Consider the following 24,874-nt stretch of genomic DNA (forward strand, 5'->3'; position numbering starts at 1 on the left):
CCAGAAGGTTCTGGTAGTTTAAGGGTATAGTTGTTGGAACATAGAGTTTTTTAGCCTCAAGGGGAAATTCATTTTAAATGTTGTCCTTGCAATGAGTCTTTAATCTTTGAACAAATAATAATTCTACTTTTAAAAACGTGTTAAGTTGTTTTGCATAGATATTTGCGAACATTTATGCAAACATAAAAACACAGATCAACCATGACCACCTCTTTGTTTCCTCACTGTCCATTCTCTCATCGCCCCGTCCACAGAGGGGCATATAGCACATAGTTCTACAATTACAGACTTTAGTCCCTTTGTTGCTGCTCTACATATGTTTTTTGCCCAAGTTCACTTTGTTTTTATTGATATATAGAGAGAGAGAAATAGAGAGGAGAGAGAGAGTAAAACGTGTTTTCCTAAACAGAGCACAAACAAACCTATGACTGTAGACATGGGACTGATGATCCTCCGTGAGGTGGGGGCATGGGGGTTAGCGGAAGATCAAAACAAAATGGCAACATTAAACAGTATGTACTTTCATTATACTAAAGAGTCTATCAAATTACATCCATGTCTCTTAAAGCATTATACATGGCTGACCTTTCAGAAAGCAAAAACCCTAAGCCTATCAGCAGACAATCTGCTCCATTTCATACAGTCACAACACCAGGCCGTATCACAAGACGATCTGAACTACGTTCTCCCCAGTCTCAACACAATCACAGTCACAAGACTACCGGCACCTTTTAATCCAGTGTCAACACCAGACAGGAGATGGGCCAGGGAACTATAAGCTGTCAGGCCAGATAAAGTGTTTAAGGTGGTCTGCCTGACCCCTTTCATCTCTCTCATCTCCTTCTACCGTCTGTCGCTCTGTATCTGTATGTCTCTCGCTCTCTCTCTTCACTGAAAGATTCATGATGTTTACAACAAAGTCATGGAAACTTCCAGTGTCATGTGACCAGCAGTGCCCCAATTCATTATCTCACCGGAATGTTACCGTAATCCTTTTATCTTTTAAACAGAAAACGTGAGGGAGAAAGAGTGAGTGAGAGAAGCCGAGAAAGAAAGTCAGAGGGGGAAAATGGAAAGAGAGGAAACATGGAGAGGGAGGAAAGAGAGAATATAGAAAATGATTAGACTCAGAATTTAAATTTACATTAGGTTTAAAAGAGAACCACTACACGGCAGACAGAAAAAGTGTAAGGTCAAATCTTCTAAGAAATGCTCAAAACCTGAGACTGCAGAGTAAGTATGAAATATAAATGCAAAGTAGATAACATACAGATAGAGCAAGAAGATGGAGTGGGGCAAGAAGCTAGCACAGATGGGGACAGAACAGACTAGGGAAGGAGAAAGATGAGAAAGTGACAAAGGCTGATTGGAACATTCCGAGCCTGTACAGCGTGTGTGTGTGTGTGTGTGTGTGTGTCTTTAGAGCCAGAGGGAGTGTGTCAGTGTGACACAGAGATGTGGCGGCGTGTTCCTTAAGCGAGATGAAAGCAGAGTCACACTGTACCCGGCCAATGACAGGAAGAACAACACACTCCTCTCTCAGCCTCAGTCATCAGCCCAAAAGGGAGAACATGGCTCTTCTGCAGCAATTCCATCTCTCCCATCTTCCTTTGAACACCTCTTCACACCCTTCAGGAGGCTTTATCCTTCTCTTTCTGCTTCTTTTCTCCTTCTGGCTCAGATCATCCTGACCCGACCCAGGCTTCAACATCCTCTCCGGGCAAATCCATTCCCAGTCGGTGGAAGAGATCCTCACTAGAGAGCTGTTCCAGATGAGTCCCGCACACCATTAATCACAGAACTGGAGTAACTTTGCACTAGCACTAGCTCTCAGCACACGCACACACATGTATACATACGTTAAAATCACCTCAACTAAACAAGGCCACAAGCATAATGAAGCTTGCACTTACCCCACTTGTAGTAGAGGGGTACAGACTTGCACTATTCCAAATATTTGTAGACATCCCGTATAATTAATGAACCGTGCATCAACTTAAGCAGTGTATACTGAACAATCAATGGATTAGGAACACATTTCAGTCTTCTCTTTGATGGTGGATCATTCTCAGCGCTGCAAAGAGACTGATCTGGTGGTGAGTGAGATGTGCTGGAATGAGTGGATCAGACACAGTAGACAATGAGTGGACACCGCATTTAAAAACTGTAGCTGCACTACTCTGTTAGACACACCCACCTCCAGTTCCAGCATCTGAAACAAGCTGGAGGCTTTAGCAGTCCAGTATTATATAATAAAGTTACAAAGTCACCACCATGCATTTTAATGGCTGTCAGCTGAGTTGTACCTTGCACAAGTAGCTGTGTTGAATTTAGGTTCCAAATACTATGTTTGGTAAGTATAATTAGATATAATAACAGGGACCTGGAGGTTGTGGGTTCGATTCCTGCTCTGAGTGACTGTCTGTGAGGAGTTTGGTGTGTTCTCCCCGTGTCTGTGTGGGTTTCCTCCGGGTGCTCCGGTTTCCTCACACAGTCCAAAAACACACTTTGGTAGGTGGATCGGCGACTTGAAAAGTGTCTGAGTGAATGTGTGAGTGTCTGTGTTGCCCTGTGAAGGACTGGCGCCCCTCCAGGGTGTTTTCCCGCCATGTGCCCACTGATTCCAGGTAGGCTCTGGACCCACCGTGACCCTGAACTGGATAAGCGGTTACAGATAATAGATGGATGGATGGATGGATGAACAGCTATAAGGAAAATATAACAGAGATGAAGACAAGTAAGAAGCTTCCATTACTTACAGCAGCAACAGTCTTAAACTAATGAAGTACACCTGAATGACCAAGCGCATCAAACACATTGAGGGAAAGGGGGAGGTTTGCAAACTTAATTTTCCCCAAATTATTCCTGCAAAGCAGCATAGCCACATGTCACCCTGAGAGAAAGTGCACTTTAAAAGCATCCGCCTTTCAGTGGCTCTTCACCTCACTTAGCCCAGGCGGCTGAAATCTAAGCTAAACGTTTAATTGCAGGCAGTGTGTGCTGAGTGCACAGAAAGCCATAGCCAAGTCAGCAGCTGGGAGGCTTAATGTACAGCTGCCCTATCTGCACTCACTCACCTATCTGATCCTCTATCCTGTCCTTACATACCCTGACACAGCCAGGAGCAAGCCCACACTGTGAGCAATAACACCGGGAGGATAACAGCAATGGCTTAAACACAAACAAATCTGAGATCGCTCTGATCCTGCCAACAAGCTCAGATGACCAAAGACCTGAAGTATTGGAATGGAAAAATCCCCAGATGAAAGGATTGTTTTGTTGGTTTTAAGATCCTGCTCCTGCAAGCTCACCTGCTCAGGAAATGTTAGTGGTATTAAACATGATTCAGCCCAAAACATTGCTACAATTTATTTAGCTAGCACAATGTGCATACTCAACGTCACGTTCAAGAAAAAAGTCAGATGGGGGAAAAAATAAGTTGTTGCCTAATTCCTTATACCCCCCACCCCCCACCCCTTTCCTCACACCTGTTGTCTTCTCTGCTTGGTTTTCTCTTCTCTCTCCACTAGGTCATGTACTCTGAGTTCCATTTCTCTACTTACCTCTCTCATAACCATGTTTATATACCAGTTTGGAAACTTTTATTTTCCATGACTAATGCATGTCAATTTCTTATCTAAATAATCTAAATCTCATAAATAACCCCCAAAATATAAATGCCTTGAACTGAATCACCTTTCTGAAGTGCACAGTACTCTAGCTACTGTAGTCTATTTGTTCCTGCATTATTTATCAGCCCTTCCCCACCCCATTCAGCAGACCTCTGCTGAGTATTATTTGGATGCAGTTTTATACTCAGCATATAATAAACAATGTAGTGGGCTGTTGGCATATATTGCTCTAATGCAAGTATTTAAAAATGCAGGATGTAGGTACACTGTTATGACAATTACACTTTAGAGGTTTTGGTGCATCTGTATTGAATTAAGTGACAGTTGAGGTGTGTTACCTGCTGAGAAAGCTGGAGAAGGGCAGGCGCACTGGGTAGCCATAGCGGATCATGCGTACCATTTCCAGCACCCCTACGTACTGCAGTTGAGTGGACACCAGGAAACTATCAAAGGCCTCTGGCTGGCCAGCAGTGTTAGGCCTCACACACTGCACGAAGTGAGGAGTACATGCCTGGAGCTTACTGCTGATTTCAAAGAGGGAGTTCTAAACAGAGACAGAGAGAAGAGAGTTGTTGCTTGAAACACAACATTAGGAATAACGCATCCAGTCTGTGTGGATGACTTGTTGACTTCCGATTTGTTGCACCATGAATCAGAGTATATCCTCTTGAGGCCATCTGAGAGCACTTATAAGACACAAACAGAAAGAAACTGTCTGGAGGGGGATGATTTCATAGGTCTTGGCACTGAGTCAGCATGGATGCCCGACAGGTCTCTCATCAGTCTGTGACATTTAGACAGACGGCAGGCCATGGCTTGTGACGTGGGAAGGGATGGCACCACTAGAGCTATAACTTCAACAAACACCACACAAAACAACATTCACACTAGAATGCTGGACAGCAATACTAGCATCAGAAACAGTGCTTTAAGTGACCTCAGGCAACAAAAAAGTATATTTCAGAATTCATTCATTCTTTACAGATTTTTTATGAACTCTGAAGTAACTGCAGTGATCACTATAATGGCTTTTTTTAACTGTTTTATATTCTTGGGGGTGATCTTCTATCTGTGTTATATGTTGTATTTGTATGTACACATGTCCTGCCATTTATACATATTTTAGTTCATTTTTTCCTATGCATCCTACTGATATGAAGCCTAAGTTAATTTCCAGAAATATTTGGTTTAATAAAAGTTTAATAAAAAAGTTTTTGCTGCTGCTGCTGTTGTTGTTGTTGTCTAGCATTCTAATGTTTCCTCACAATTCCCTGTCCTTTTGTGCCTAGAAGAAATCAATCACGAGCCACGTGTTAATGAGGGTGTTCCAGTGTGTGACGGGAAGTAGTGGGAGGTAATGCCCAACCAATATACTGGATGACCAATTACAATAGTGGATATTGTGACTCCCCCCGACAAAGCTAAAGGCTGGGGGACAGCATACATTAAGCATGGCGACCTTTGATCTTTTGCAGCTGCTCTAGACTGACCTCTGTAATAAAATATCAAGCCTATCTATGGAGATGATACAAATTTTGTTCCTAAATTAACACCTCTTTTCACAATGAGTAGCTCTAAAGTAGCTGATGTCACAAATAAATACGTGCCCATGAACACTGAATGTGTTTCTTTTATTGTTAATTAATTATATTAGGATTTTTCTTTTTTATTCCTTTAAGGAAAGTGATAACTGAGACATATGCAATATAAATTTTGCTAATAGAATGTAAAACTATTAATTACCAGAATATTTATACTCATAAAGTCTTGCTGTATATATACAGGGTGGGCCATTTATATGGATACCGCTTAATAAAATGGGAATGGTTGGTGATATTAACTTCCTGTTTGTATTGTATTAGTATATGGGAGGGGGGAAACTTTTCAAGATGGGTGGTGACCATGGCGGCCATTTTGAATTCACCATTTTGGATCCAACTTTCGTTTTTTCAATGGGAAGAGGGTCATGTGACACATCAGACGTATTGGGAATTTCACATGAAAACAATGGTGTGCTTGGTTTTAACGTAACTTTATTCTTTCATGAGTTATTTACAAGTTTCTGACTTCTTACAAAATGTGTTCAAAGTGCTGCCCATTGTGCTGGACTGTCAATGCAACCCTCTTCTCCCACTCTTCACACACTGACAGCAACATCGCAGGAGAAATGCTAGCACAGGCTTCCAGTATCCGTAGTTTCAGGTGCTGCACATATCTTGATGGTATGGTGTGGTATACGGGGTACAAAGATAGTGGGGCCATTCTTCATCAATAGAAACCACATGGCCACTGGATATGTGAAATTGCTACATGATTATGTGTTTTCCTCTTTATGCACTGAAGCTGGCATGTTCCCTGAGTTTTTCCGGCAAGATTGTGTACCACCACATTATGGGTGTCAGGTCCGAGCATTCCTAGATGAAGAGTTTCCTGGAAAGTGCATTGGTCGTCGTGGGCCAGTTGAATGGCCCCCAAGGTCTCCAGATCTGACCCCTTTAGACTTTTATCTTTGGGGTCATCTGAAGGCAGTCGTCCATGCTGTGAAGATACGAGATGTGCAGCACCTGAAACTACAGAAGCCTGTGCCAGCAATTTTCCTGCAGTGTTGCTATCAGTGTGTGAAGAGTGGGAGAAGAGGGTTGCATTGACAATCCAACACAATGGGCAGCACTTTGAACACATTTTATAAGTGGTCAGAAACTTGTAAATAACTCATGAAAGAATAAAGTTACGTTAAAACAAAGCACATCATTGTTTTTCTTGTGAAATTCCCAATATGTCTGATGTGTCACATGACCCTCTTCCCATTGAAAAAAATGGCTGACTTCAAAATGGCCACCATGGTCACCACCCATCTTGAAAAGTTTCCCCCCCTCCCATATACTAATGTGCCGCAAACAGGAAGTTAATATCACCAGCCATTCCCATTTTATTAAGGTGTATCCATATAAATGGCCCACCCTGTATAATGGCAAGGCCCTAGTGGGCAGGCAGTAAGTGCTTCCTCTTACATTGGCTCACATTCTCATCAGTGCCTTCACTGATATAAGAAAAAGAAAAGTTTCTCTTCATGTGGGTATGGTAGACCTGAGTTGGGATGAGGTCATGACGTGTGTCTTTTAGCAATGGCAATGATGTCAGTGTGTAGACGGGGACAGTCTGTGCATGTGTGTGTGTGTGTGTGTGTGTGTGAATATGGCAATGTGATGTAATCTTATTCTGGTGGGTGTGTTCAATTCAACATGCTTGAAAAATACAAAGGGTTCTTTGCATAGGAACAGGAGGAGGGTGTTTGTGTGCGTGCGCTGACCTCAAAGTCCAGTGAGAATGCACTGTGAAACGGAGTGTGTGTGTGTGTGTGACGCCCGTCTACTCCCCTCTCCTACTGGAACAGTGACACAGGGAGCCTGTTGTTTACTGTTCATTCATTTGAACTGTACCAGCGTCCAAAACCACATTCATTTTTCAACTTGCACACGCACGTGTGTGGGCCGAAAACTTTCACTCTCCACAAACCACAATGCTAAGGCCATGAGGTCTGTGGCACCTACGTTACCATACATTTGAAGTGGTTTTTCATAATCATACATTGAAATTTTGATCTAATTTACTAGAACAGATGCTGAATTTTGAATCCAATTCAAAATAGTAATATGGATGCTATAATAGGTTTGTCTTTTCAGTTGTTCCTTTATATAAACATGTATATCGTTTGTGTTTTAAAAGTTTGAGCTGTTTTTTAAGCAGAAACATTAGAAAATTACGAACAAAATCTGCAAAATCCCAGATATGGTTTGAGCGTATGTACAAAATATCTGACTTCTCGAAAATTAATTTATTTGAAACATATAGTTGTTTATGTTGGATTTTTCTATTAAATCAAAAGGAGAAATTGAACTTTGTTGAACTACTCCTTTAATGGAGGTGTGAGTTCTGATCAGACGGTGAGTCAGTCAGCAGTAATGTACTGTTACGACCTGGTGAAGGATGGTTCTGGATCATCAGCTATTACGGGAAACCTCACCCTCAGCTGCACTGCCGCAGTCACTGGCCCACAGCGCTCTAGCCTTTGCAGAAACGAGGTGGCTCCTTTCTTCTTCAGAAGCTGCAGAAAGTACAGAGAGATAACAGTGTCAACACATACAGGAACTAACATAGCATTTATCAGCGTTCACTGGAATGTGTGTATGGGTTTAAGACAGAAATATCTGCAGAGGAGTCTGGGAAAGGTATAAGGGAGATACAGAAGTGAGTGATAAAGGAGACAAGGAAGGTGGGAGGGAGATAAAGTGGGAAAAACTAATCAGAAAAGCAGTGAGAAAATGAAGCCATACAGCCAAGCAGTGAAAGATACGAGAGTTTCACAGAACAGGGTCTGTTCATCCTTCATTCACACATACATATACAGAAACATACACACACAATCTGCTATACATACTCCATATCTCCACGATTAAAACAAGGGTTGGTATATAAATGTAATACCTGACCCAGTGTGTACACTATGTGCGTATAGACAGTTTATGCTGCTTGCCAATGCAAAACTTGTAAAACAGTATTCATAAGTTTACACAACCTGGGGGCTTCTATGAATAAACTACTGCTAGTCTGATTGATATGTATGGATGCCCCCATTCTTTCACTAAGACATACACACAAACCCAAGACAAACTCACGCTTGAATTCAGAGGCATTGAAGCTTGTGTCCCACATAACACATTCCCTAGAAATTCTGAACAGTCACAGCAAGAAATGAGGGTGTTAGTAGAAAAGAAACCTCTCAATATTTCTTGCATAATAGGTATTAAGCCTAAACATTGCAAAATTGCAAAGATTCTAGGTGGTGTCTAATTTCTCATAGAACAATCTTAAACACACTGTTAAGTACTACCAAGATGTCACAAGATTATTGTTACGTTAAAGTAATCCAGGTATCTGAAGTCACAGTACACATCTGCTATTTAACTGCTATTTACCCATAATGTGGTAGAATAAATTATTGTGAAAGCTACCAGCACAATTTATATTTCCTATGCTTATTATGCTTTCCAATATATTTATTTTGAATTGTGTTGAATCCTGTCAATTGCCTTAACTCAGACTGAACCAGACCACTCAGTTCCACCTTGCTCTTCCCCTCATGCAGAAAGATGTCATAACATTACTTCACATTTGTGTCCCCATGGTGCTGTCTGAGTGTTACTAGGGCTTATGTAACTGCGGGACGGTGGGCTTGTTTTTCATGCAGTGGTGGGTAATAAGGGAAGCCAGAGGCTGGGGCTGTGAATGACTTACATAAGCCTGAGACAGGCCGGGAGCTCAAGTCTGCAGCTCATTCAATACATTTAAAGAATGTATAGCCTAATGCATGCATATATATGGCACAGTGGTGCAGCAGGGAGTGTCACTGTTATACAGCTCCAGGGACCCACTCAGGGTGACTTGTTTGTGAGGAGTTTGGTGTGTTCTCTTTGTGTCTGCGTGGGTTTCCTCCAGGTGCTCCAGTTTCCTCCCACAGTGCAAAAACACATGTTGGTAGGCAGATTGGTGACTCAAAGGTGTGAATGTATGAATGTATGTCACCCTGTGAAGGACTGGCACCCTTCTAGGATGTGTTCCTGCCTTGCACCCAGTGATTCCAGGTAGGCTCCAGACTCACATCGACCCTGAACTAGATAAGTATGCGGTTACAGACAATGAATAAATGAATACATATATATATATATATATATATATATATATATATATATATATATATATATATATATATATATATATATATATATATATATATATATATATGTATTTTTTTATATTCACTGTGCAGGTTTGACCTGACAGAAGATGGAGACAGAAAGGGTGTATATGACCTTCTAACACTAATGAACATTCAAAGCTGACAAACAAGCTTCTTTGAATACGTAACAATATAATAAAATACAATAATATAGTAAGGATGAAGAATGAGAATGAGGGATAAAGGAAAAACAGAGAACAGGGGAAACTGAGTGTAGTTTGAATGGGATGGATCCTGCAGTAGGTAAGTGGATCAATAGAAAAGCAATAAGAGTGTATATGGGGTAACAGTCTAATTCAGGTCAGCTCCCACTGCACATTCGATAAGCTAAAAATACTGAGGCTTTGCAGCACTGTTTGTTCCAGATGCGTGCTTACCGGCTAATGCTGCCTTGTTTGTGACCCTGTCCTTTGGTGTCTGATAGACAGCTTCATTTTAAAACTGAATTTATATGCATGTGTTTGTATGAGTCTGTGGGTTAATACGGGCCAAAAGTGTGCTGCCATCAGATTGCATAAGTCTATTTGCTACCTCTCCATTCTGCTGAGTTTATGAAGATTATTAATAAATAAAAATGATCAATAATACTAATAATTTTACATCTTACATCCTCTGTTCTCACAGCAGAGAAATGGCATCTGGAAGCTTTTAATAACCGCCAAACTGCCCCATAGCTGGGTAATATTGACTTATTTGTGCTGTAGATGGAACTGACTTAAATTGGGAGAATACTAAATGCATGAAAAATAGCTACAAAACTAAACAGTAAAAAAACGAGTAAAAAAACGAGTTTCTGTGGTAATTCAAGCTGTTCAAATTCAGCCACATACAAACCGCTGTATTGTTTTCCCCTAAAATATAGCATTCCAGCTTAAAAGACGTGGAGAACTGCACGTAAATAAACCAGAGAGAACAGAGTTTCACCACAAACATACACGTTGCCTTTAAGGTTTATTTGAAAATGATTTTAGGCTAGCATTGCTTACACCTACACATTCGGAGACAGAGGGTGACGATTTCAGCATTTCATAGTGAAAAGAATGGAGAACTGGCTTAAAAGTGGCGAGTTATGATCTATATTTTATTTAAAACACAGCCGTTGGAGAATGCTCCACTAACATCAAACATTATTTGGCCTTTTAACTAAAGATCTAAATGTTGTTAATTTTTGGATAATATCATTTCTGAATGCATTATATTTAGGCATTTTCCAATATATTATTTTCTTTGTCTTTCATTTAGTTCACTGCATTGGTTAACACCATTCTTTAGACTTCTTTACAATCTTTTCTTAATTTTGAGAGATTTCAATTACACAATGAATAGCAAATGATTGTCTCTGTTCTTCAGAACTTTTCAGGAAAACATAACACTGAGCTGATGACAAACACTGCTCCAGAGGTCCTTGACCTATTAGTACACTCTGTTCTTCTCTCTGACATTTTCACATTTCATAAACTGGTGGTAATAAAACACTTTTTTATTTTATCTGCACAATTGTGTTTCCATATATACAGGAACTACAGCTGTTTCTGTTACTGTCTGAACATTGGCTTGAGGTATGAGGTCATTCAACAAACCTCCCATACTCATCTGTATCACCCTTTGCTTTTCAGCTCTAAAACTTGTAAGTTAAACTGATCTGTCAGCGAGAAACAGACCTGGGTTGGATTAGGTTTAAGAGGTTATTATGACATTTGCTGAAGAACCAATCTATGCACAATAAGCTATGTACCTTGCTGAGCTCCAGGTATTTCCAGGTGTCTCTGGATGGGCTTGGGGAGTTCATCCTGTGAAGTAGCAGAGCACTCTTGGGCCCACGGAGCTGCAGTTGCTGGAGTGGAGGCACCAGGGAGCCCGTCTGAGTCAGCTTATATTGGAACATTTGACGGATGAGCACATTTTCACTGGCTGCTCAGATAGACAAGAGTGAGAAGGATGGAGAATGAGAGAGAGAGGTAAAAAAAAAACAAAAACAGAGACTATGTATCTTCACGGCTTAATTATGTCAGGCACCAGAGCTAATTGACTCCACTTATTACTGATCTAGCCATCTCTCACTCTCACACACAAAAAGATTACCAACACTCCAATATTTCACATTTATAAAATGATCCTTGACTCCAAAGAGGCAATACCACTTGAACGGCAAACTATTTGTGAAAGAAAATTGTATTTTTCATGCAACTCAGTCTAGACAGTGTGTGATGCCCTATGATGGACTCGCACCATGTTCAGGTTGTGTTTGTGTTGTCCAGCCAGGGTAGGCTCCAAACCCACAACCCTGAACTTGATAAGTGCTTACAGACCAAGAATGAATGAATAAACGCATTTCTGTGTAAATATACATGTATATCTCATAAGTGAGGGGGGACAGGGGGAAGCTAGAGTATATTATCAGTAATTAAATATCAGTGTGGTGAGTGATGCTCACGTAGCATTTATTTAAATATGTCTGAAACAATCATTCTGTGTGTGTGTGAGTGAGAGTGAGTGAGTGAGTGTGTGTATGTGAGTGAGAGAGAGAGAGAACAAACGAACAAACAAGAGAGGACGAGAACTTGTTTGTCATATTCACATTATATCTTGTGCACATTTAAAGCAGGCTTTGGTGGTCAGTGGCTCACACACCACAACACTTACATTTGAGGACAAACAGGATGTTTTGAGGCAGAGCATCTCTATTCCTTTCCAAAGATCCCGTCAGATCGTAGCTCATCTGCAAAACAACACACATCCGTGATTACAGCAGTTTTACATTAACACTTAACAAGCTTTCTCCCGGAATCAAAGCCTGTGCACAGGGCAGCCAAACCAAGCTGTGGTACGCAAGTGATTGTGTATTAAAATATTTGGCCAAACCAAACATCCTTGGGCTCAGATCAGTTTTAAAGTTTCCCCTTAGATTTCACATTTACCAACTTTATCAGTTTCTACATTATATGATTTTAAAATGTCCTCTCTTACAAGAGCACTACATACATTCTACCAATACAGATTTTAGTCCATCTGTTGCTCGACCTACACTGTTTATCCCCTTTCATCCTGCTTGTCAATGGTCAGGACCCCCACAGGGCCACCACAGAGCAGGTATGACTTGGGTGGTTGGATCATTCTCTGCCTAACATTTCAGGCTCAATTAAACTTCCACATTTTGTGTTACTCACCTTCCCGGCATAGTGAGTGACAATGAAGGAGGGCCCTTGGTCTTTGGGTGGGGGGTTACCGTTGCCATCCTTGGTGGATAGTGAGACAACATCAGAGCCAGTGGTGTCTAGCAGGGTCTGCAGTCTCTTGTACAGGTTCAGCTCAGAAGGCCTAAGAGATTGACTCTCCTCATCCAGCATACACAGCATGCCCTGAGGCTTCTAAAAAACAAACACAGGTATTTTCACCAATACTGAAAGTCTATAATGCTCTAAAGAATTCTAGCATTGCTTACACCCACACATTCGGAGACAGAGGGTGACGATTTCAGCATTTCATAGTGAAAAGACTAGAGAACTGGCTTAAAAGTGGTGAGTTGTGATCTATATTTTATTTCAAACACAGCCGTTGGAGAATGCTTCACTAACTTCGTGAAACATTTTAACCCATTAAAGCCTAACACATGAAATAATACTACAACAAAACTGAATTTTTGAAAAATCACACATTATTTGGCCTTTTAACTAAAGATCTAAATGTTGTTCTTTTTTGGATCATATCATTTCTGAATGCATTATATTTAGGCATTTTCCAATATATTCTTTTCTTTGTCTTTCATTTAGTTCACTGCATCGGTTAAAACTGTTCTTTAGACTTATTTTCAATCTTTTCTTAATTTTGATTGATTTCAATTACACAATGAATAACAAATAATTGTCTCTGTTCTTCAGAACTTTTCAGGAAAACATAACATTGAGCTGATGACAAACACTGCTCCAGAGGTCCTTGACCTATTAGTACACTCTGTTCTTCTCTCTGACCTTTTTACATTTCATATACGGGTGGTATATAAACATTTTTGTTGATCTGCACAACCGTGTTTCCATATTTACAGGAACTACAGCTGTTTCTGTTACTGTCTGAACACTGGCTTGAAGTATGAGGTCATTCAACAGACCTCCCATACTCATCTGTATCACTATCTTCTTCCTGAATCTGTCTCACAAAATGTCGACAACGGAGCCAACACATTTTACACACACAGGCTTTTGGAAAACTAAAAATACATTATTGTTTCATAAAAATACTTTGTAAAATGGTCTAAACGTGTTTGATTGCTGTAAAGATCAGATTGAATTTTCTGAATATTTATTATAATTAATGAGCATTTGACAGGTAGAGTACACTACATCTATGAAATGGAACGAAAATGCTTAGTTTTACTACAAGTAACATCACTCAAATCATACCTGGAATTGCTTCAGTTTAGCAGAAATTAGTCTTGAGATTTTCCCCTGTTTTCTAATGATGATAGCAACAATTCTGTAATGGTTTGGTAAATGGAAATGCTTCCACTTCATTCACAGTTCAGTAGAGAACTCAGAAAACTGGCCCCAAAAATTTCTTTTCATTAGATGATGAAAGAGCCACCTACAAAGATCATGTATCATTTAAAACATTTGGCTTTAAAGGGTTAAACTGGCTTAATTTAAATATTTTCTTAACTGTTTTGCAGGCAAGAAGAAAAATAATAATTAAAAAAATAACAACATATATATATATATATACACACACATGTACACACACACACACACACACACACATCCACATCTTAAGTGTTTCCCTGTTATCCAGTTCCAGAAACGGAAACAGCACTCTAAACGCGCCATATGGAAGCATTCTTAGAAACACAAAACAACTCTTTGTCTTGTGCAAACACCAACTCTTAGGCAAGATATGCAACAGATTTAGGATGGCTTTCAGCCTTGCTGCAATAAAAAGCACATTGTTTGATATGAAGAAGGCAAAAGGGGAAAAGGACAGCTAAAAGTAAACATTTTATGTAACAAAAAAAATAGAACATATAATTGTGCGTGTTTGTGTGCGCAGAAGTAGGAGTGAGCTGTGAGCAACAGAACTGAGAGGGAGTGTTTGTGTGTGCATGTGTTTGTGAGAGAAAGAAAAATGCTGTATCACTCTTACCCTCACAGAGGGCTGACTCATTTGTATGACTCATAAAACAGTCATATCTCGCAAAAGGCTAACAGCATCATCACCCTGTACATTAACTAAAATGCAGCAAGGGGGTAAGTATATGTGCATGGGTTTAATGTGACTCACTGGCCTGTTATAAAAGAAGGCATTTGCCACAACACTGCTAAACTATACACTTGAGGTCTAATCATTAAGAGGCTGCAGAGGATGCTTCTACCTCTAAAGTCACTGGAGAGGCTTGTATTATCATTTTCTTGTAATGTATCCATTTATTAACACATTAAAAGGTTAGCTACGTTTTGTGCCATGCAAACATTTCTGATTGAACGGATAAATAGAGGAAAGGGTACAAAATTACTGGGATAAAAATTATTCTCTACTAATCTCTGGTAAATCTCTGGTAAAAACGGAAAAGAATGTGAACTCAGATTGTAATGCCTTAAAGGGATTATTTACGACATTAGCCCCTTATTAACACATTAGGCATTACGTATCTACAAAATACTAACTTTACAGAAGGAATACACCTTCTTAATTTTAATTGGAAGTCAACATAAAATATTATATGCCAAGTAATAATTCTGAAGCATTTCTATTTGTACATCCTGAAAGTTTCATACAATGTGAAGGACAGCTGCTGTATTTAAAAAATTTTTTGGACACTCAATATATATATATATATAGCCTACATTTTATAATATGCATTATATATATATATATATATATATATATATATATATATATATATATATATATATATATATATATATATATATATATATTTATTTATTTTAAAATCTTTTACAGCTGTAGGCTAAAGAAGCGTTAGGAATCTTGCCCAATGACTCTTTTCTGGTGTATCACAGTTCCTACTGATAGTGATAATGGCATTACTCACTATGATATAACACTATTTCTAAACACTTAGATAAAAAGAAAAGAAGTTTAATTTCTTTACAAAGATTTTGAGAAATTATAGTCTTTCCCCTGTTTAGCCCGTAGCTAGTCCACCTCTGTCTCTGTACCTGGTAGAAGAAGTCCAGTACTGCTGGCTGGTTGGCGGGGGAGCATAGAGTCTCCATGGCGACCCCCTCCTGCAGACACTCCTGCTGTTCTTGCTGGAACAGCATCTCTGCGGTGTACTGCTGAATCCGCTCATTTACCATGTTTATGCACAACTACAGAGGGGAAACAAACACACAAGCATTAACATATACTGTACTAGCAAACACACACATACACACACTGGATTAATAACCCACATAAAACAAACACACAGTGCTCTGTATTGTCAAGAGCTACTTTACAGAAGCAAATTAAAAACAATAAGACCAAGACAGGCTGCAGATTTATCTATAAGTGCACTCTCCAGCATCATGAAAAGCTGACACAGGTTAATTACTGCTACCTACAGCATGTCACCCAAGCTTTTAACAAACATGGTGCTAATTAATGAGCTCCCTATGTGCCCTGTGCATAAACACACACTCAAACATACTCCAACATGAAATAGGCATATTAAACACAGACGTGTGTGACAGGATTTGCTTACCCATTGCCTCAGTAAGGTACTGAGAATTATTCACTGATTAAAATGCAGGCAATTATCATACACGTTCTGTAGGAGGAGGACTCGAACAGTAAATACCTGCTATTCCCTAAATACCAGATGTCATTAATCTCTGTCACACACACAAACACACATTTTTTGGCCTCCATCTGTGCCCTCTCTTCTCACAAAGGCCATGGCAGCATATTAAATGGCAGGCAGTATGAATTTATTATATTTTATGACAAAGTGTGTTTTTCGGAGCACAGTGCAAGTCAGTCGTAGAACTGCAAGTGTAATTAAACAAAACATGAAGTGTAGAAGCAGCCCCCAAATGGTGTAGCTCTCCATGGAAAATGCCTGTAAGACCACAAGAGCATCATTGTCATTACTGTGCAAAAGCCAGTGGTCACTAGTTTGTTCATGTAATTTAAAATGCAGCAGTTTCCATAAATTAAATGGAAATGGTATGTCCATTTTCCCCCTTGTGAGAAATTCTACACTATGGGTCTGCAAAGATGTGGCACTGTCCAGAAGCTGTTTAAATAAATAAATAAATAAATAAATAAATAAATAAATAAATAAATAAATAAAATTGTATTACTGAAACTAGTGTATATGAGATTTGGATTACGGTTTGAAAGTATGAGTTTACATTTGGGATTATCTGGATTGTGAGAAGCAGAAATTGCAAACAGCTTTTAAAGACTGAGTTATGGGATTTTTAATGAAGCATTGGAAATTTTGCCCACATTTCCCTAGAGTGATTTTTTCTTATTTATTTGAGAGATGTGGAACCTGTTATTGAAGATAGGAACCAATAACTTGTTACTGCCTCTTATAATCTTATACACAGCAATACATAGGGGTTTCTCGTTTGTGGATTGTTGTCATCCAGTGCCACTACTAATTTACACCTTTCACAACTAGACTTGTATGTATGCGCTTACTCTCTCTCTCTCTCTCTCTCTCTCTCTCTCTCACACACATACACACACACACACACGCGCACAGAGAGACAGTGTGACCCATACAACCCGCTCAATCAGATGCTGTCAAAGTGGATATAAAAAAGACAAGAGGAACACACACAGCAGCGCAGACAAGTCTTTGGTGATTGACAATGGATTGTGCTTCTCTGTGTGTGGATCCTTGCTATATATAAAGATGTTGAAACCCAGTTTGCTTAAAGGGCAACCACTTTCAGCCATTTTTTGAGACCCTTACACCTGAAATTATGCCCAGTGTCCAATATCGTGCACAAAAGTCATTGCTCTTTGCAAAATCATATCTGTTGGAGCAGAAACCCAATTCAGCCGAGTGTGTGAGACTCCTTTGTGTGTGGAAGGGCAGGTTCAGTAGAGGGTAAGGAGCACATCCATCTGAGTTCACAATCTGAAACTTTTCTTCTTGTGGCATTGTTCATCCCTGACCGCTAAGACCTCAGGCAAACATGCTGCTATACAAACCCAACATTAATAAATGACTCAGGACACGCTGCTCAAGAAGCCAGACAACTAGACATGGCCTAAAACATGACCTCTATACAACATAACTTGTCAGTAACTATTGACTTCTCCAATGCCGAAATTTGGCATGTCTGCTATAATTCCTAACGACTTTATGAGGATTATGAATGCATTTGAAACGCTACTCAAAATACAACTGTATCCCAACAGTACTTATGGTTGGTAAATTCACCTACTATAAGAGGGAGCAACTTCTGAGACACCTTTTCAACTTGCAAATGGGATTCTCAGAAGCAGCCAACAGACAATGCCTAGGTCACTAACAAGTGTTAGTCAGAAGTGTATACAACATAAGCATTTTGGTGAAAGACTCTATAAACTACACACAAGTTCCACAGTAACCAATAAGACGTCAATGTTATAAAAACAGATTAAACTGACAATTACAATCAACAGCATTCTTTATAAACATTTTAGTCTTTCATTCAAGTAGTTTGTTCCCAAAAGCACAATAATCCCTAAAACAGGCCTACACTGAAGCGAATAACGAAGTTCACTGAAATTACTATATTTGTAGCTCATATGGGACACTGCCAGTATTATATTATTTATTAATATCTAAAATTGCTCCTTCAGTGGGCCAAACCATGCTGCATGGACCTGTGGGATAGATTAAGGTTTCCCTATACAGGAAGCAGGGACCACAGGCACAATGCCTTCATTCCCTTTAACCAGCAGCTGCCCATCCACCCCACATCAAAACCCAGGCTGACCTTACAAATGCTCAAGAACAGATCAGCGTATGGAGACAACAAAGACAGGAAGGAGGAGGCTGTGTGCAGTCAGGGTTCTGTATATTTAATAGAGAGGAAAGGAGTCTATATCAAGGAGAAATTGTTTCCCCTGGAATGCTGACCTGGGAAGCCATAGGGAAGTTATGGATGCTTCAGTAGAGCAAATGTGGCCAAACAATAGTGTACAGAAGTGAATGTGTAGTTATATACAAGTAAACTCTCACGGAATATCACTAATGTCACTGAACCTAAAAACAAATGTTTTGGAAATTGACAAACATTATCCAAACACTGGTTCCAATAATGTTGAGAGTAATGTGTGCGTCTCTTGACACTTTTTTTTTAAAACTGAAAAGGCACATAACAAACTGAACAACAATTTTATTTTGCTAATATAAGCAAATGTAGAATTTGATGCCTGCAACAATCTAAAAATGTTGGGACTGAGGAACATAAGAATAAAATTATAGAATATTCAAGATGCATTATAAAACATTCCACAATAATCAGGGGAACTGCTGTGGTCAAAGGTGTCCAGAGAAGCTTGTTTTCATTAAAAAAGAAAAAAAAAACATTGTGTGTTCCATCTTAATGATGAAAGGGCCACCCAGACTGCGATCAGTAAAAAATGTAAAAGCCAACATCTCTCATGGTATTGAGGGGTGCATCAGTGACCACAGCATGGGTGATTCGCATATGAGAGAATTTCAATTGATGTGAAGGCAAACATTGAATTTTTAGGGAGACACTGTGCCCTCAAAAGGATGTATTTTCCTGGAAAGTCCATGGTTATTTCAGCAAGACAACTGTATGGCCTCATTCTGTACATGCTACAACATGGCTTCATGAGCACAGTGTGAGATCTGTCTCTATGGTGTATCGTGAACATGAGATAGCCAGTCATGGATTGCTGAGCAGCTGAAGTCATGTATCAAGCAAGAACGCACAAAATGTACACTGGCAAAACTGGCAGAACAATTCCCTAAGGTTTTAACATTGTTATTAAAAATTAAGGGGATGCAACACAGTTGTATCCTCTGTAGGCATCAATGTTGTAAAAAAAAAAAATATATATATATATATATATATATATATATATATATATATATGATGGTACATATATATATATATTAAATAATTTATCTTTGCATTTTTCAATTTTCAATTAAATAAAGCTTAAAAACAAGCAAATCACTTTTCAGGAAACAGATTTGTACTTTAATGGGCAACATCATTATCCTTACAAACAATATCAACAAAAACATCTGCAGCTGTACGTACCATCACTAAACTCATAATCACAAGCAAAGCAAACACAAGCAAAATGTCTGCACTATGCCTCACCTGTTCAAAACTATTCTTCTGGAATTTCTCAAAGCCAAATATGTCCAGGATAGCAACCTCAAGTGCAGGGTCCCTGTAAACACACACAACAAGAGATACATCTCTAAGTAAACTGATAAATGTAAGCAATAAAAAAAATCATATGTTATTTGTTGTATTTATTGTAGTTTATCACTTGCTACTTTCTCATTAAAGGGCAAATCCCTTCTCTAATTAATCAGTAATAAGCATGCTTATGCACTCATCAATGACCATTATCCAAAAGCAGATGACATTAAAGTGCTGACCAACACAATACCGTACTTGCTAGATTTGCCTGCTTACTGATCCTGCATTAGAATGTGAAGGGTTGATGGTGGTGAAGCCTGGATGGTCCTGGTGTGAATTAATATTTGGGGTGAATAGGGAAGAAAACTCTTCATGGTCAACAACAGAGCTTTCACTCCTCACATAATTTTTCTCTGATTATTATTCAGAATTCCACTACTTGGCTACAAATATCCTGGCATGTTTGTAAATTAATACATTACATTACATCTAGCACATAGGGCATTGTGAGTAAATACTGATAAAATGGTATCTAAGAACAATTATTCACATACTCACCTATAAGTAAAACACATTTTAAGCCTGTACATTAGGCCCTATATACTACATAAATACACAATGTCTAATAAGCTCAATAAATATGCTTTGAATGCAAGTGAAGTCCTTCTAGGGAGTGTCACCTGCCAATGTTGTCTTTGGTTCAAACAGAGCATTTAATACTACAAAGCAGCAAGTTATTAGCTACTGTAAACAACATGTGTGGTATATAGCTGGTGCTGACTGACAGTAACTCCTGAGAGATCACTTTTGGGCTGCCATTCTATAGAAAACATCTCCAGAATATTTATGAGCCTCTATGTGAATGTGTTTTTACAATGCAAGCTGTGTATGTGGACTTAAATACATACTTTGAGTTCCAGGAGATTACTTTGTGGCTTTAGGATGCCACACCCTAAGCTCAAGGACAGTTTAAAGACTTGGGAATGCCAAGGCCAGAAGTGCATCAACCAGCAGATAACCATTCACCACACTCTAGAAGTACATGTTATGCATGCTATTCAAAACTTCACCTTCACTCTCATTTATGATTGTGGCTATCAAAGGCAATGACATGCTAGCAGCCTACGCACTTTTCATATGTGAGCTGCTGTAGAAAGGGCATTTCATGCTGTATAGGTAGCTGTTGTTAGAAATATGGAGAAAGTGTATATACTGTAATGTAATGCACTGTGGAGAACAGCAGCAATGAGGAAACACAGACCAGAGCACGAATCATACATTCACATATCACCCATGACTCACTCTCGGTCTCTTTACTGCATGTTTCTTTTCCTCTTCATTTGTAAGCTCAACTTACTTCTAGCAATCCCTTCATTTCTTGAGCAAAATGAATACTCAGACTTTTAAAACTGCACACTCTCAGACATACCCAAGGCTCTCATCTTGTCCTTGGAGATAGAAGTTGATGCTGTTCACTAGGAAGCTGAAGAGCCGTCCATATATGGCCTTGGCAAGGAGGTCTCTGTGATGGTTTGACATTTCCACTGTGTGGCGCCGTGTGATGACATCGCCTGGATTAAAGCATATAAAAAGGCATTTATCAACTCCAATTGACCAACACCGACTTGTGTATAAAGTTGACAAAGCAGTTACTCACTAATGAACATAAAAGGTAATAGATATTTGAATATCTGACTAATCCTGCTGTGGTGTAGCTATAGTAACAAATACAGTAAAATATATCAGTAATACTTTATTGTAGGTAATGGTTCATGAGGCAACATGACACCTACATAGGACTTAAATGATAACTGACAAAATTACCATATTATTTATAAGGATTTATACCAATATGAGAGTAATTACAGCTGCATAGAATGTGTCGTGACAAATATTTGTTGGAATAAGCCTTTATGATTAGGTAGGACAGTGTCACTTGTCATGGCTTATGAAGGTGCCATGCTTTATGAATGATGACATACGGTAAAGACATACCAAGATTTCTAACATCTATATGGACAGAGACAAATACTAGACCCTTGTCACATGACTAAGTGAAGTCATTGTTTCAGTGACTATGTTTGCAATGGCATTCAAGGCCTGCTGTAGTGTGTAAGCTGCCATATACACTGCCACCAGTTTATTGATAAACAGAGCAATGGGACACATGCACAATGCTACTAGGAGAGTAATGTGTCATTAATAGACCCTGTCTACTTAAGAACAGACAATAGGTGGATGAGAGAGAGAGAGAGAGAGAGAGAGAGAGAGAGAGAGAGAGAGAGAGAGAGAGATTGTCTCTGCCAGACAATGATGTGTGTGATTTTAGGCAGTAGGTCGATGTGTTCGAGGCATTACAGCAAATGGTCAGCTAAATTGGGTTAAGCAGCAGCCACTCTGTCATGTGCTTCTTATAGTGGGAAAATGATGCTTCTCAGAAACAGTAAGGGTCAGTGTGATGAGTATACTACAATTTGGAAAGCCTGTGTTGTGTGAACCGGGAGGGCATCTGTCCAAATCTAGCCAACTGAGCCAAACTGAATCTCACTAGTCATTATTGTCGTCTATTTGGGAGTTCGCCCCAAGCACAATTCATTGATACATTTCTGAACAGACTGGGACCAGACCGGTCCCTCAATGGATTGTCTCTCAATGAATGAATGAAAAAGCTGCTAATTGCTCCAGATTTGAGATCCTATTCAGGTTAATCAGCATGACAGAGCAAAACATTAAATATACACACTGATGTAGTGGAGAGTTACTATTAATAGAGAAATACGGGCAAATAAAAAAATACGCAATATACCCATAACACAAAGTACCCATATATGAATACTAAATAAACTATTGGTCCTTGTCAGAATAACTGACAAAATGATATGGCCATAAGAGTTACAGGGTGAGGTAAAAGTAATCATTTTACCTGCTGTGGAAGATTTAACTTCTCAGAATTCTCAGGCTATTCTCATTGTCCAAATGTGATCGTTCCAACTTTTATTAACAACAGTGGTTATAAAAAAGTCTAAAAGTGTGCTTTTTCTCATTGAACTGCATATCCTAACTGTGCACAGCCCTAAAATAAAACGTATTAAACGACCACCCTCGGTTATAGTAGAGACTGTGAAGCAGAGACTTTTTTTTTGGTCTATAGATACTATAAAAGATGACCTTAGAGCACTAATATCAGATTGTTACTAATCATTAAAGCTGGATCAGAGCATTCTGACTCTATATTTGTCACCTTGAACAGTTGCTTTGCATTAATTTATAAAATCTTTTTCAATGTATTTGAAATCTGCTGCCTAGTGTATGTTACCCCCATTGTAGTCCATACCTTTGAAATACTGCACATCAGATGTGAGAGCAGAGCCCAGGTCATCTGGACTCACCTGCAGCATGCCTGACACTACAAAAACACACACAATGACAGTCTTCCTTATACACAGAGGTCAACACATCAAATGTATATTAAAAGTTGTAAACAAGTGCATATAAATTGAGAAAAAACCCTCATGTGCTGTGTGTTTGGAACAGTCAGCAGTGAACAAACCCAAACATCAGGCCCCTGCGTTATAGTGAGTGTCCCTTATGACTTCCTCTGCTCCCTGCCATGGAACAGTAGACAGAAGCTACTCTCCCTTAATGCTGCTCTCTCTCTGGGGACTGCTCCTGCTGTCTCAGTCTGAGTGTTTGGGTGGGTGTGTATGTTATTGTCTATTAGGGTGTGTTTCTGTGTTTAGGCTCACAGGGACCACTTTTCACATCTGTGACATCAGTGCCAATGAACTCATGGATTCTTAATAATGGCCACATTGTTTGTTTGTGTGTGTGTGTGTGTGTGTGTGTGTGTGTGTGTGAGAGAGAGAGAGAGGGAGAGAGAGAGTGCACGCAAGAGCAAGAGTGTTGATGTCACTTGTTTACCATGGCTGGGGTCTGTATGGCTGTTGTAGCTAAGTGTTGTATTACGTAAGGTGGAGGGCAAAGAGCAGCAGGGTTTTTCCGCTTCGGTGCTCAGCAGGACTTAAGAAAATAGGTGAACCTGCGTGTGTGTGTGTGTGTGTGTGTGTAGTCCAGGGGAGGGGGGGGCAGGGGGTAAACACAAGAGTACTTGGGAACAAGAAAGAGTAATTAACACAGTAGTATAACTGTGTGTGTGTGTGAGCCACACTTTTCCATTGCGTGTTATTAATCCACAAAAGAGCTGATGTAAACAAGCCACAACGTTGGGTGAGAGTGACATTTCCAAGTGTGTAGTCTCGCTCTCTCTCTCTCTCTCTGAGCCAATAAGTGGAGCAGTGCAGCTCGCCCCCTGCTGGCCCCAAACCACAGCTGCACTGACCTCTGTCCAGAAGCTGCAGGTCAGATACCAGTGCAGTGTCAGCGTCTGTCAGGGCTGTGAAGCGCAGGTCTCCTAGATGTAACAGCGCAGAGAGGATCACAAACACATTCTCCACCTCCTGAGAAGCACACAAAAAACACCCCATCACAGTGTGTTGTATTTCATGAAACGTGAACATTTTTTAAGTTAAAAAAGTGCTGCATGATGCAGCTTTATTTATTTAGCTGAAAACTTCTTAATTAATTTGCACTTACTGGTGTTGAAGAAATTTTAATTATGCATGTTTTATTTTTGAAATTAGCTTCTGTTACAACAAAGCTACAAAATAACAGAAGTGTTTCACTCAAAGATTTTACATTCACTACCTGTTACCAAATAGAACTTCAGCTGCGCCACAAGTGACAAAGGCAAACACATCCTTCTGACCTTTGTCAAGAATTGCAATTGCTGGAACAGTCATTTGGTCCAAGACAATGGTTAATGCCCCACAGGGTTCATGGGGTTTGCAAAAGAAAAAAACATAAATAAAGCTGCATTTTCCCTTTCCCAAAATCATGTTTCCTGCCAAAGGTATTATTCTACAGATTTAAACTAATTTCTTGAGGTTTAAATGAAACAAACATCACTAAATAAAACCAAACTTGTTATTCTGTGTGTGTGTGTGTGTGTGTGTGTGTGTGTGTGTGTGTGCGTGTGTGTGTGTGTGTGAGAGAGAGAGAGAGAGAGAGAGAGAGAGAGAGAAGCTGAGACTGGGTTACAG

General features: G+C 39.5%; 1 protein-coding gene across 4 annotated transcripts in view; it reads right to left on the minus strand.

Moving 5' to 3' along the window:
- Positions 1 to 24,874, minus strand: part of myo16 (myosin XVI) — a 178,879-nt gene that overhangs the window by 37,891 nt on the left and 116,114 nt on the right. For all 4 annotated transcript variants that reach the window (XM_066686750.1, XM_066686749.1, XM_066686752.1 and 1 more), the window contains exons 18-27: positions 24,115 to 24,232; positions 23,110 to 23,181; positions 21,205 to 21,346; positions 19,728 to 19,800; positions 15,597 to 15,749; positions 12,597 to 12,797; positions 12,073 to 12,148; positions 11,165 to 11,340; positions 7,657 to 7,737; positions 3,971 to 4,176 (exon numbers count right to left, since the gene is read on the minus strand). In XM_066686750.1, coding sequence (XP_066542847.1) covers positions 3,971 to 4,176; positions 7,657 to 7,737; positions 11,165 to 11,340; positions 12,073 to 12,148; positions 12,597 to 12,797; positions 15,597 to 15,749; positions 19,728 to 19,800; positions 21,205 to 21,346; positions 23,110 to 23,181; positions 24,115 to 24,232 — 1,298 coding nt within the window. The remainder of the gene's footprint in view (positions 1 to 3,970; positions 4,177 to 7,656; positions 7,738 to 11,164; positions 11,341 to 12,072; positions 12,149 to 12,596; positions 12,798 to 15,596; positions 15,750 to 19,727; positions 19,801 to 21,204; positions 21,347 to 23,109; positions 23,182 to 24,114; positions 24,233 to 24,874) is intronic.

Source organism: Hoplias malabaricus, chromosome 12, assembly GCF_029633855.1.
Source record: "Hoplias malabaricus isolate fHopMal1 chromosome 12, fHopMal1.hap1, whole genome shotgun sequence".
NCBI classification, from domain to species: Eukaryota; Metazoa; Chordata; class Actinopteri; order Characiformes; family Erythrinidae; genus Hoplias; species Hoplias malabaricus.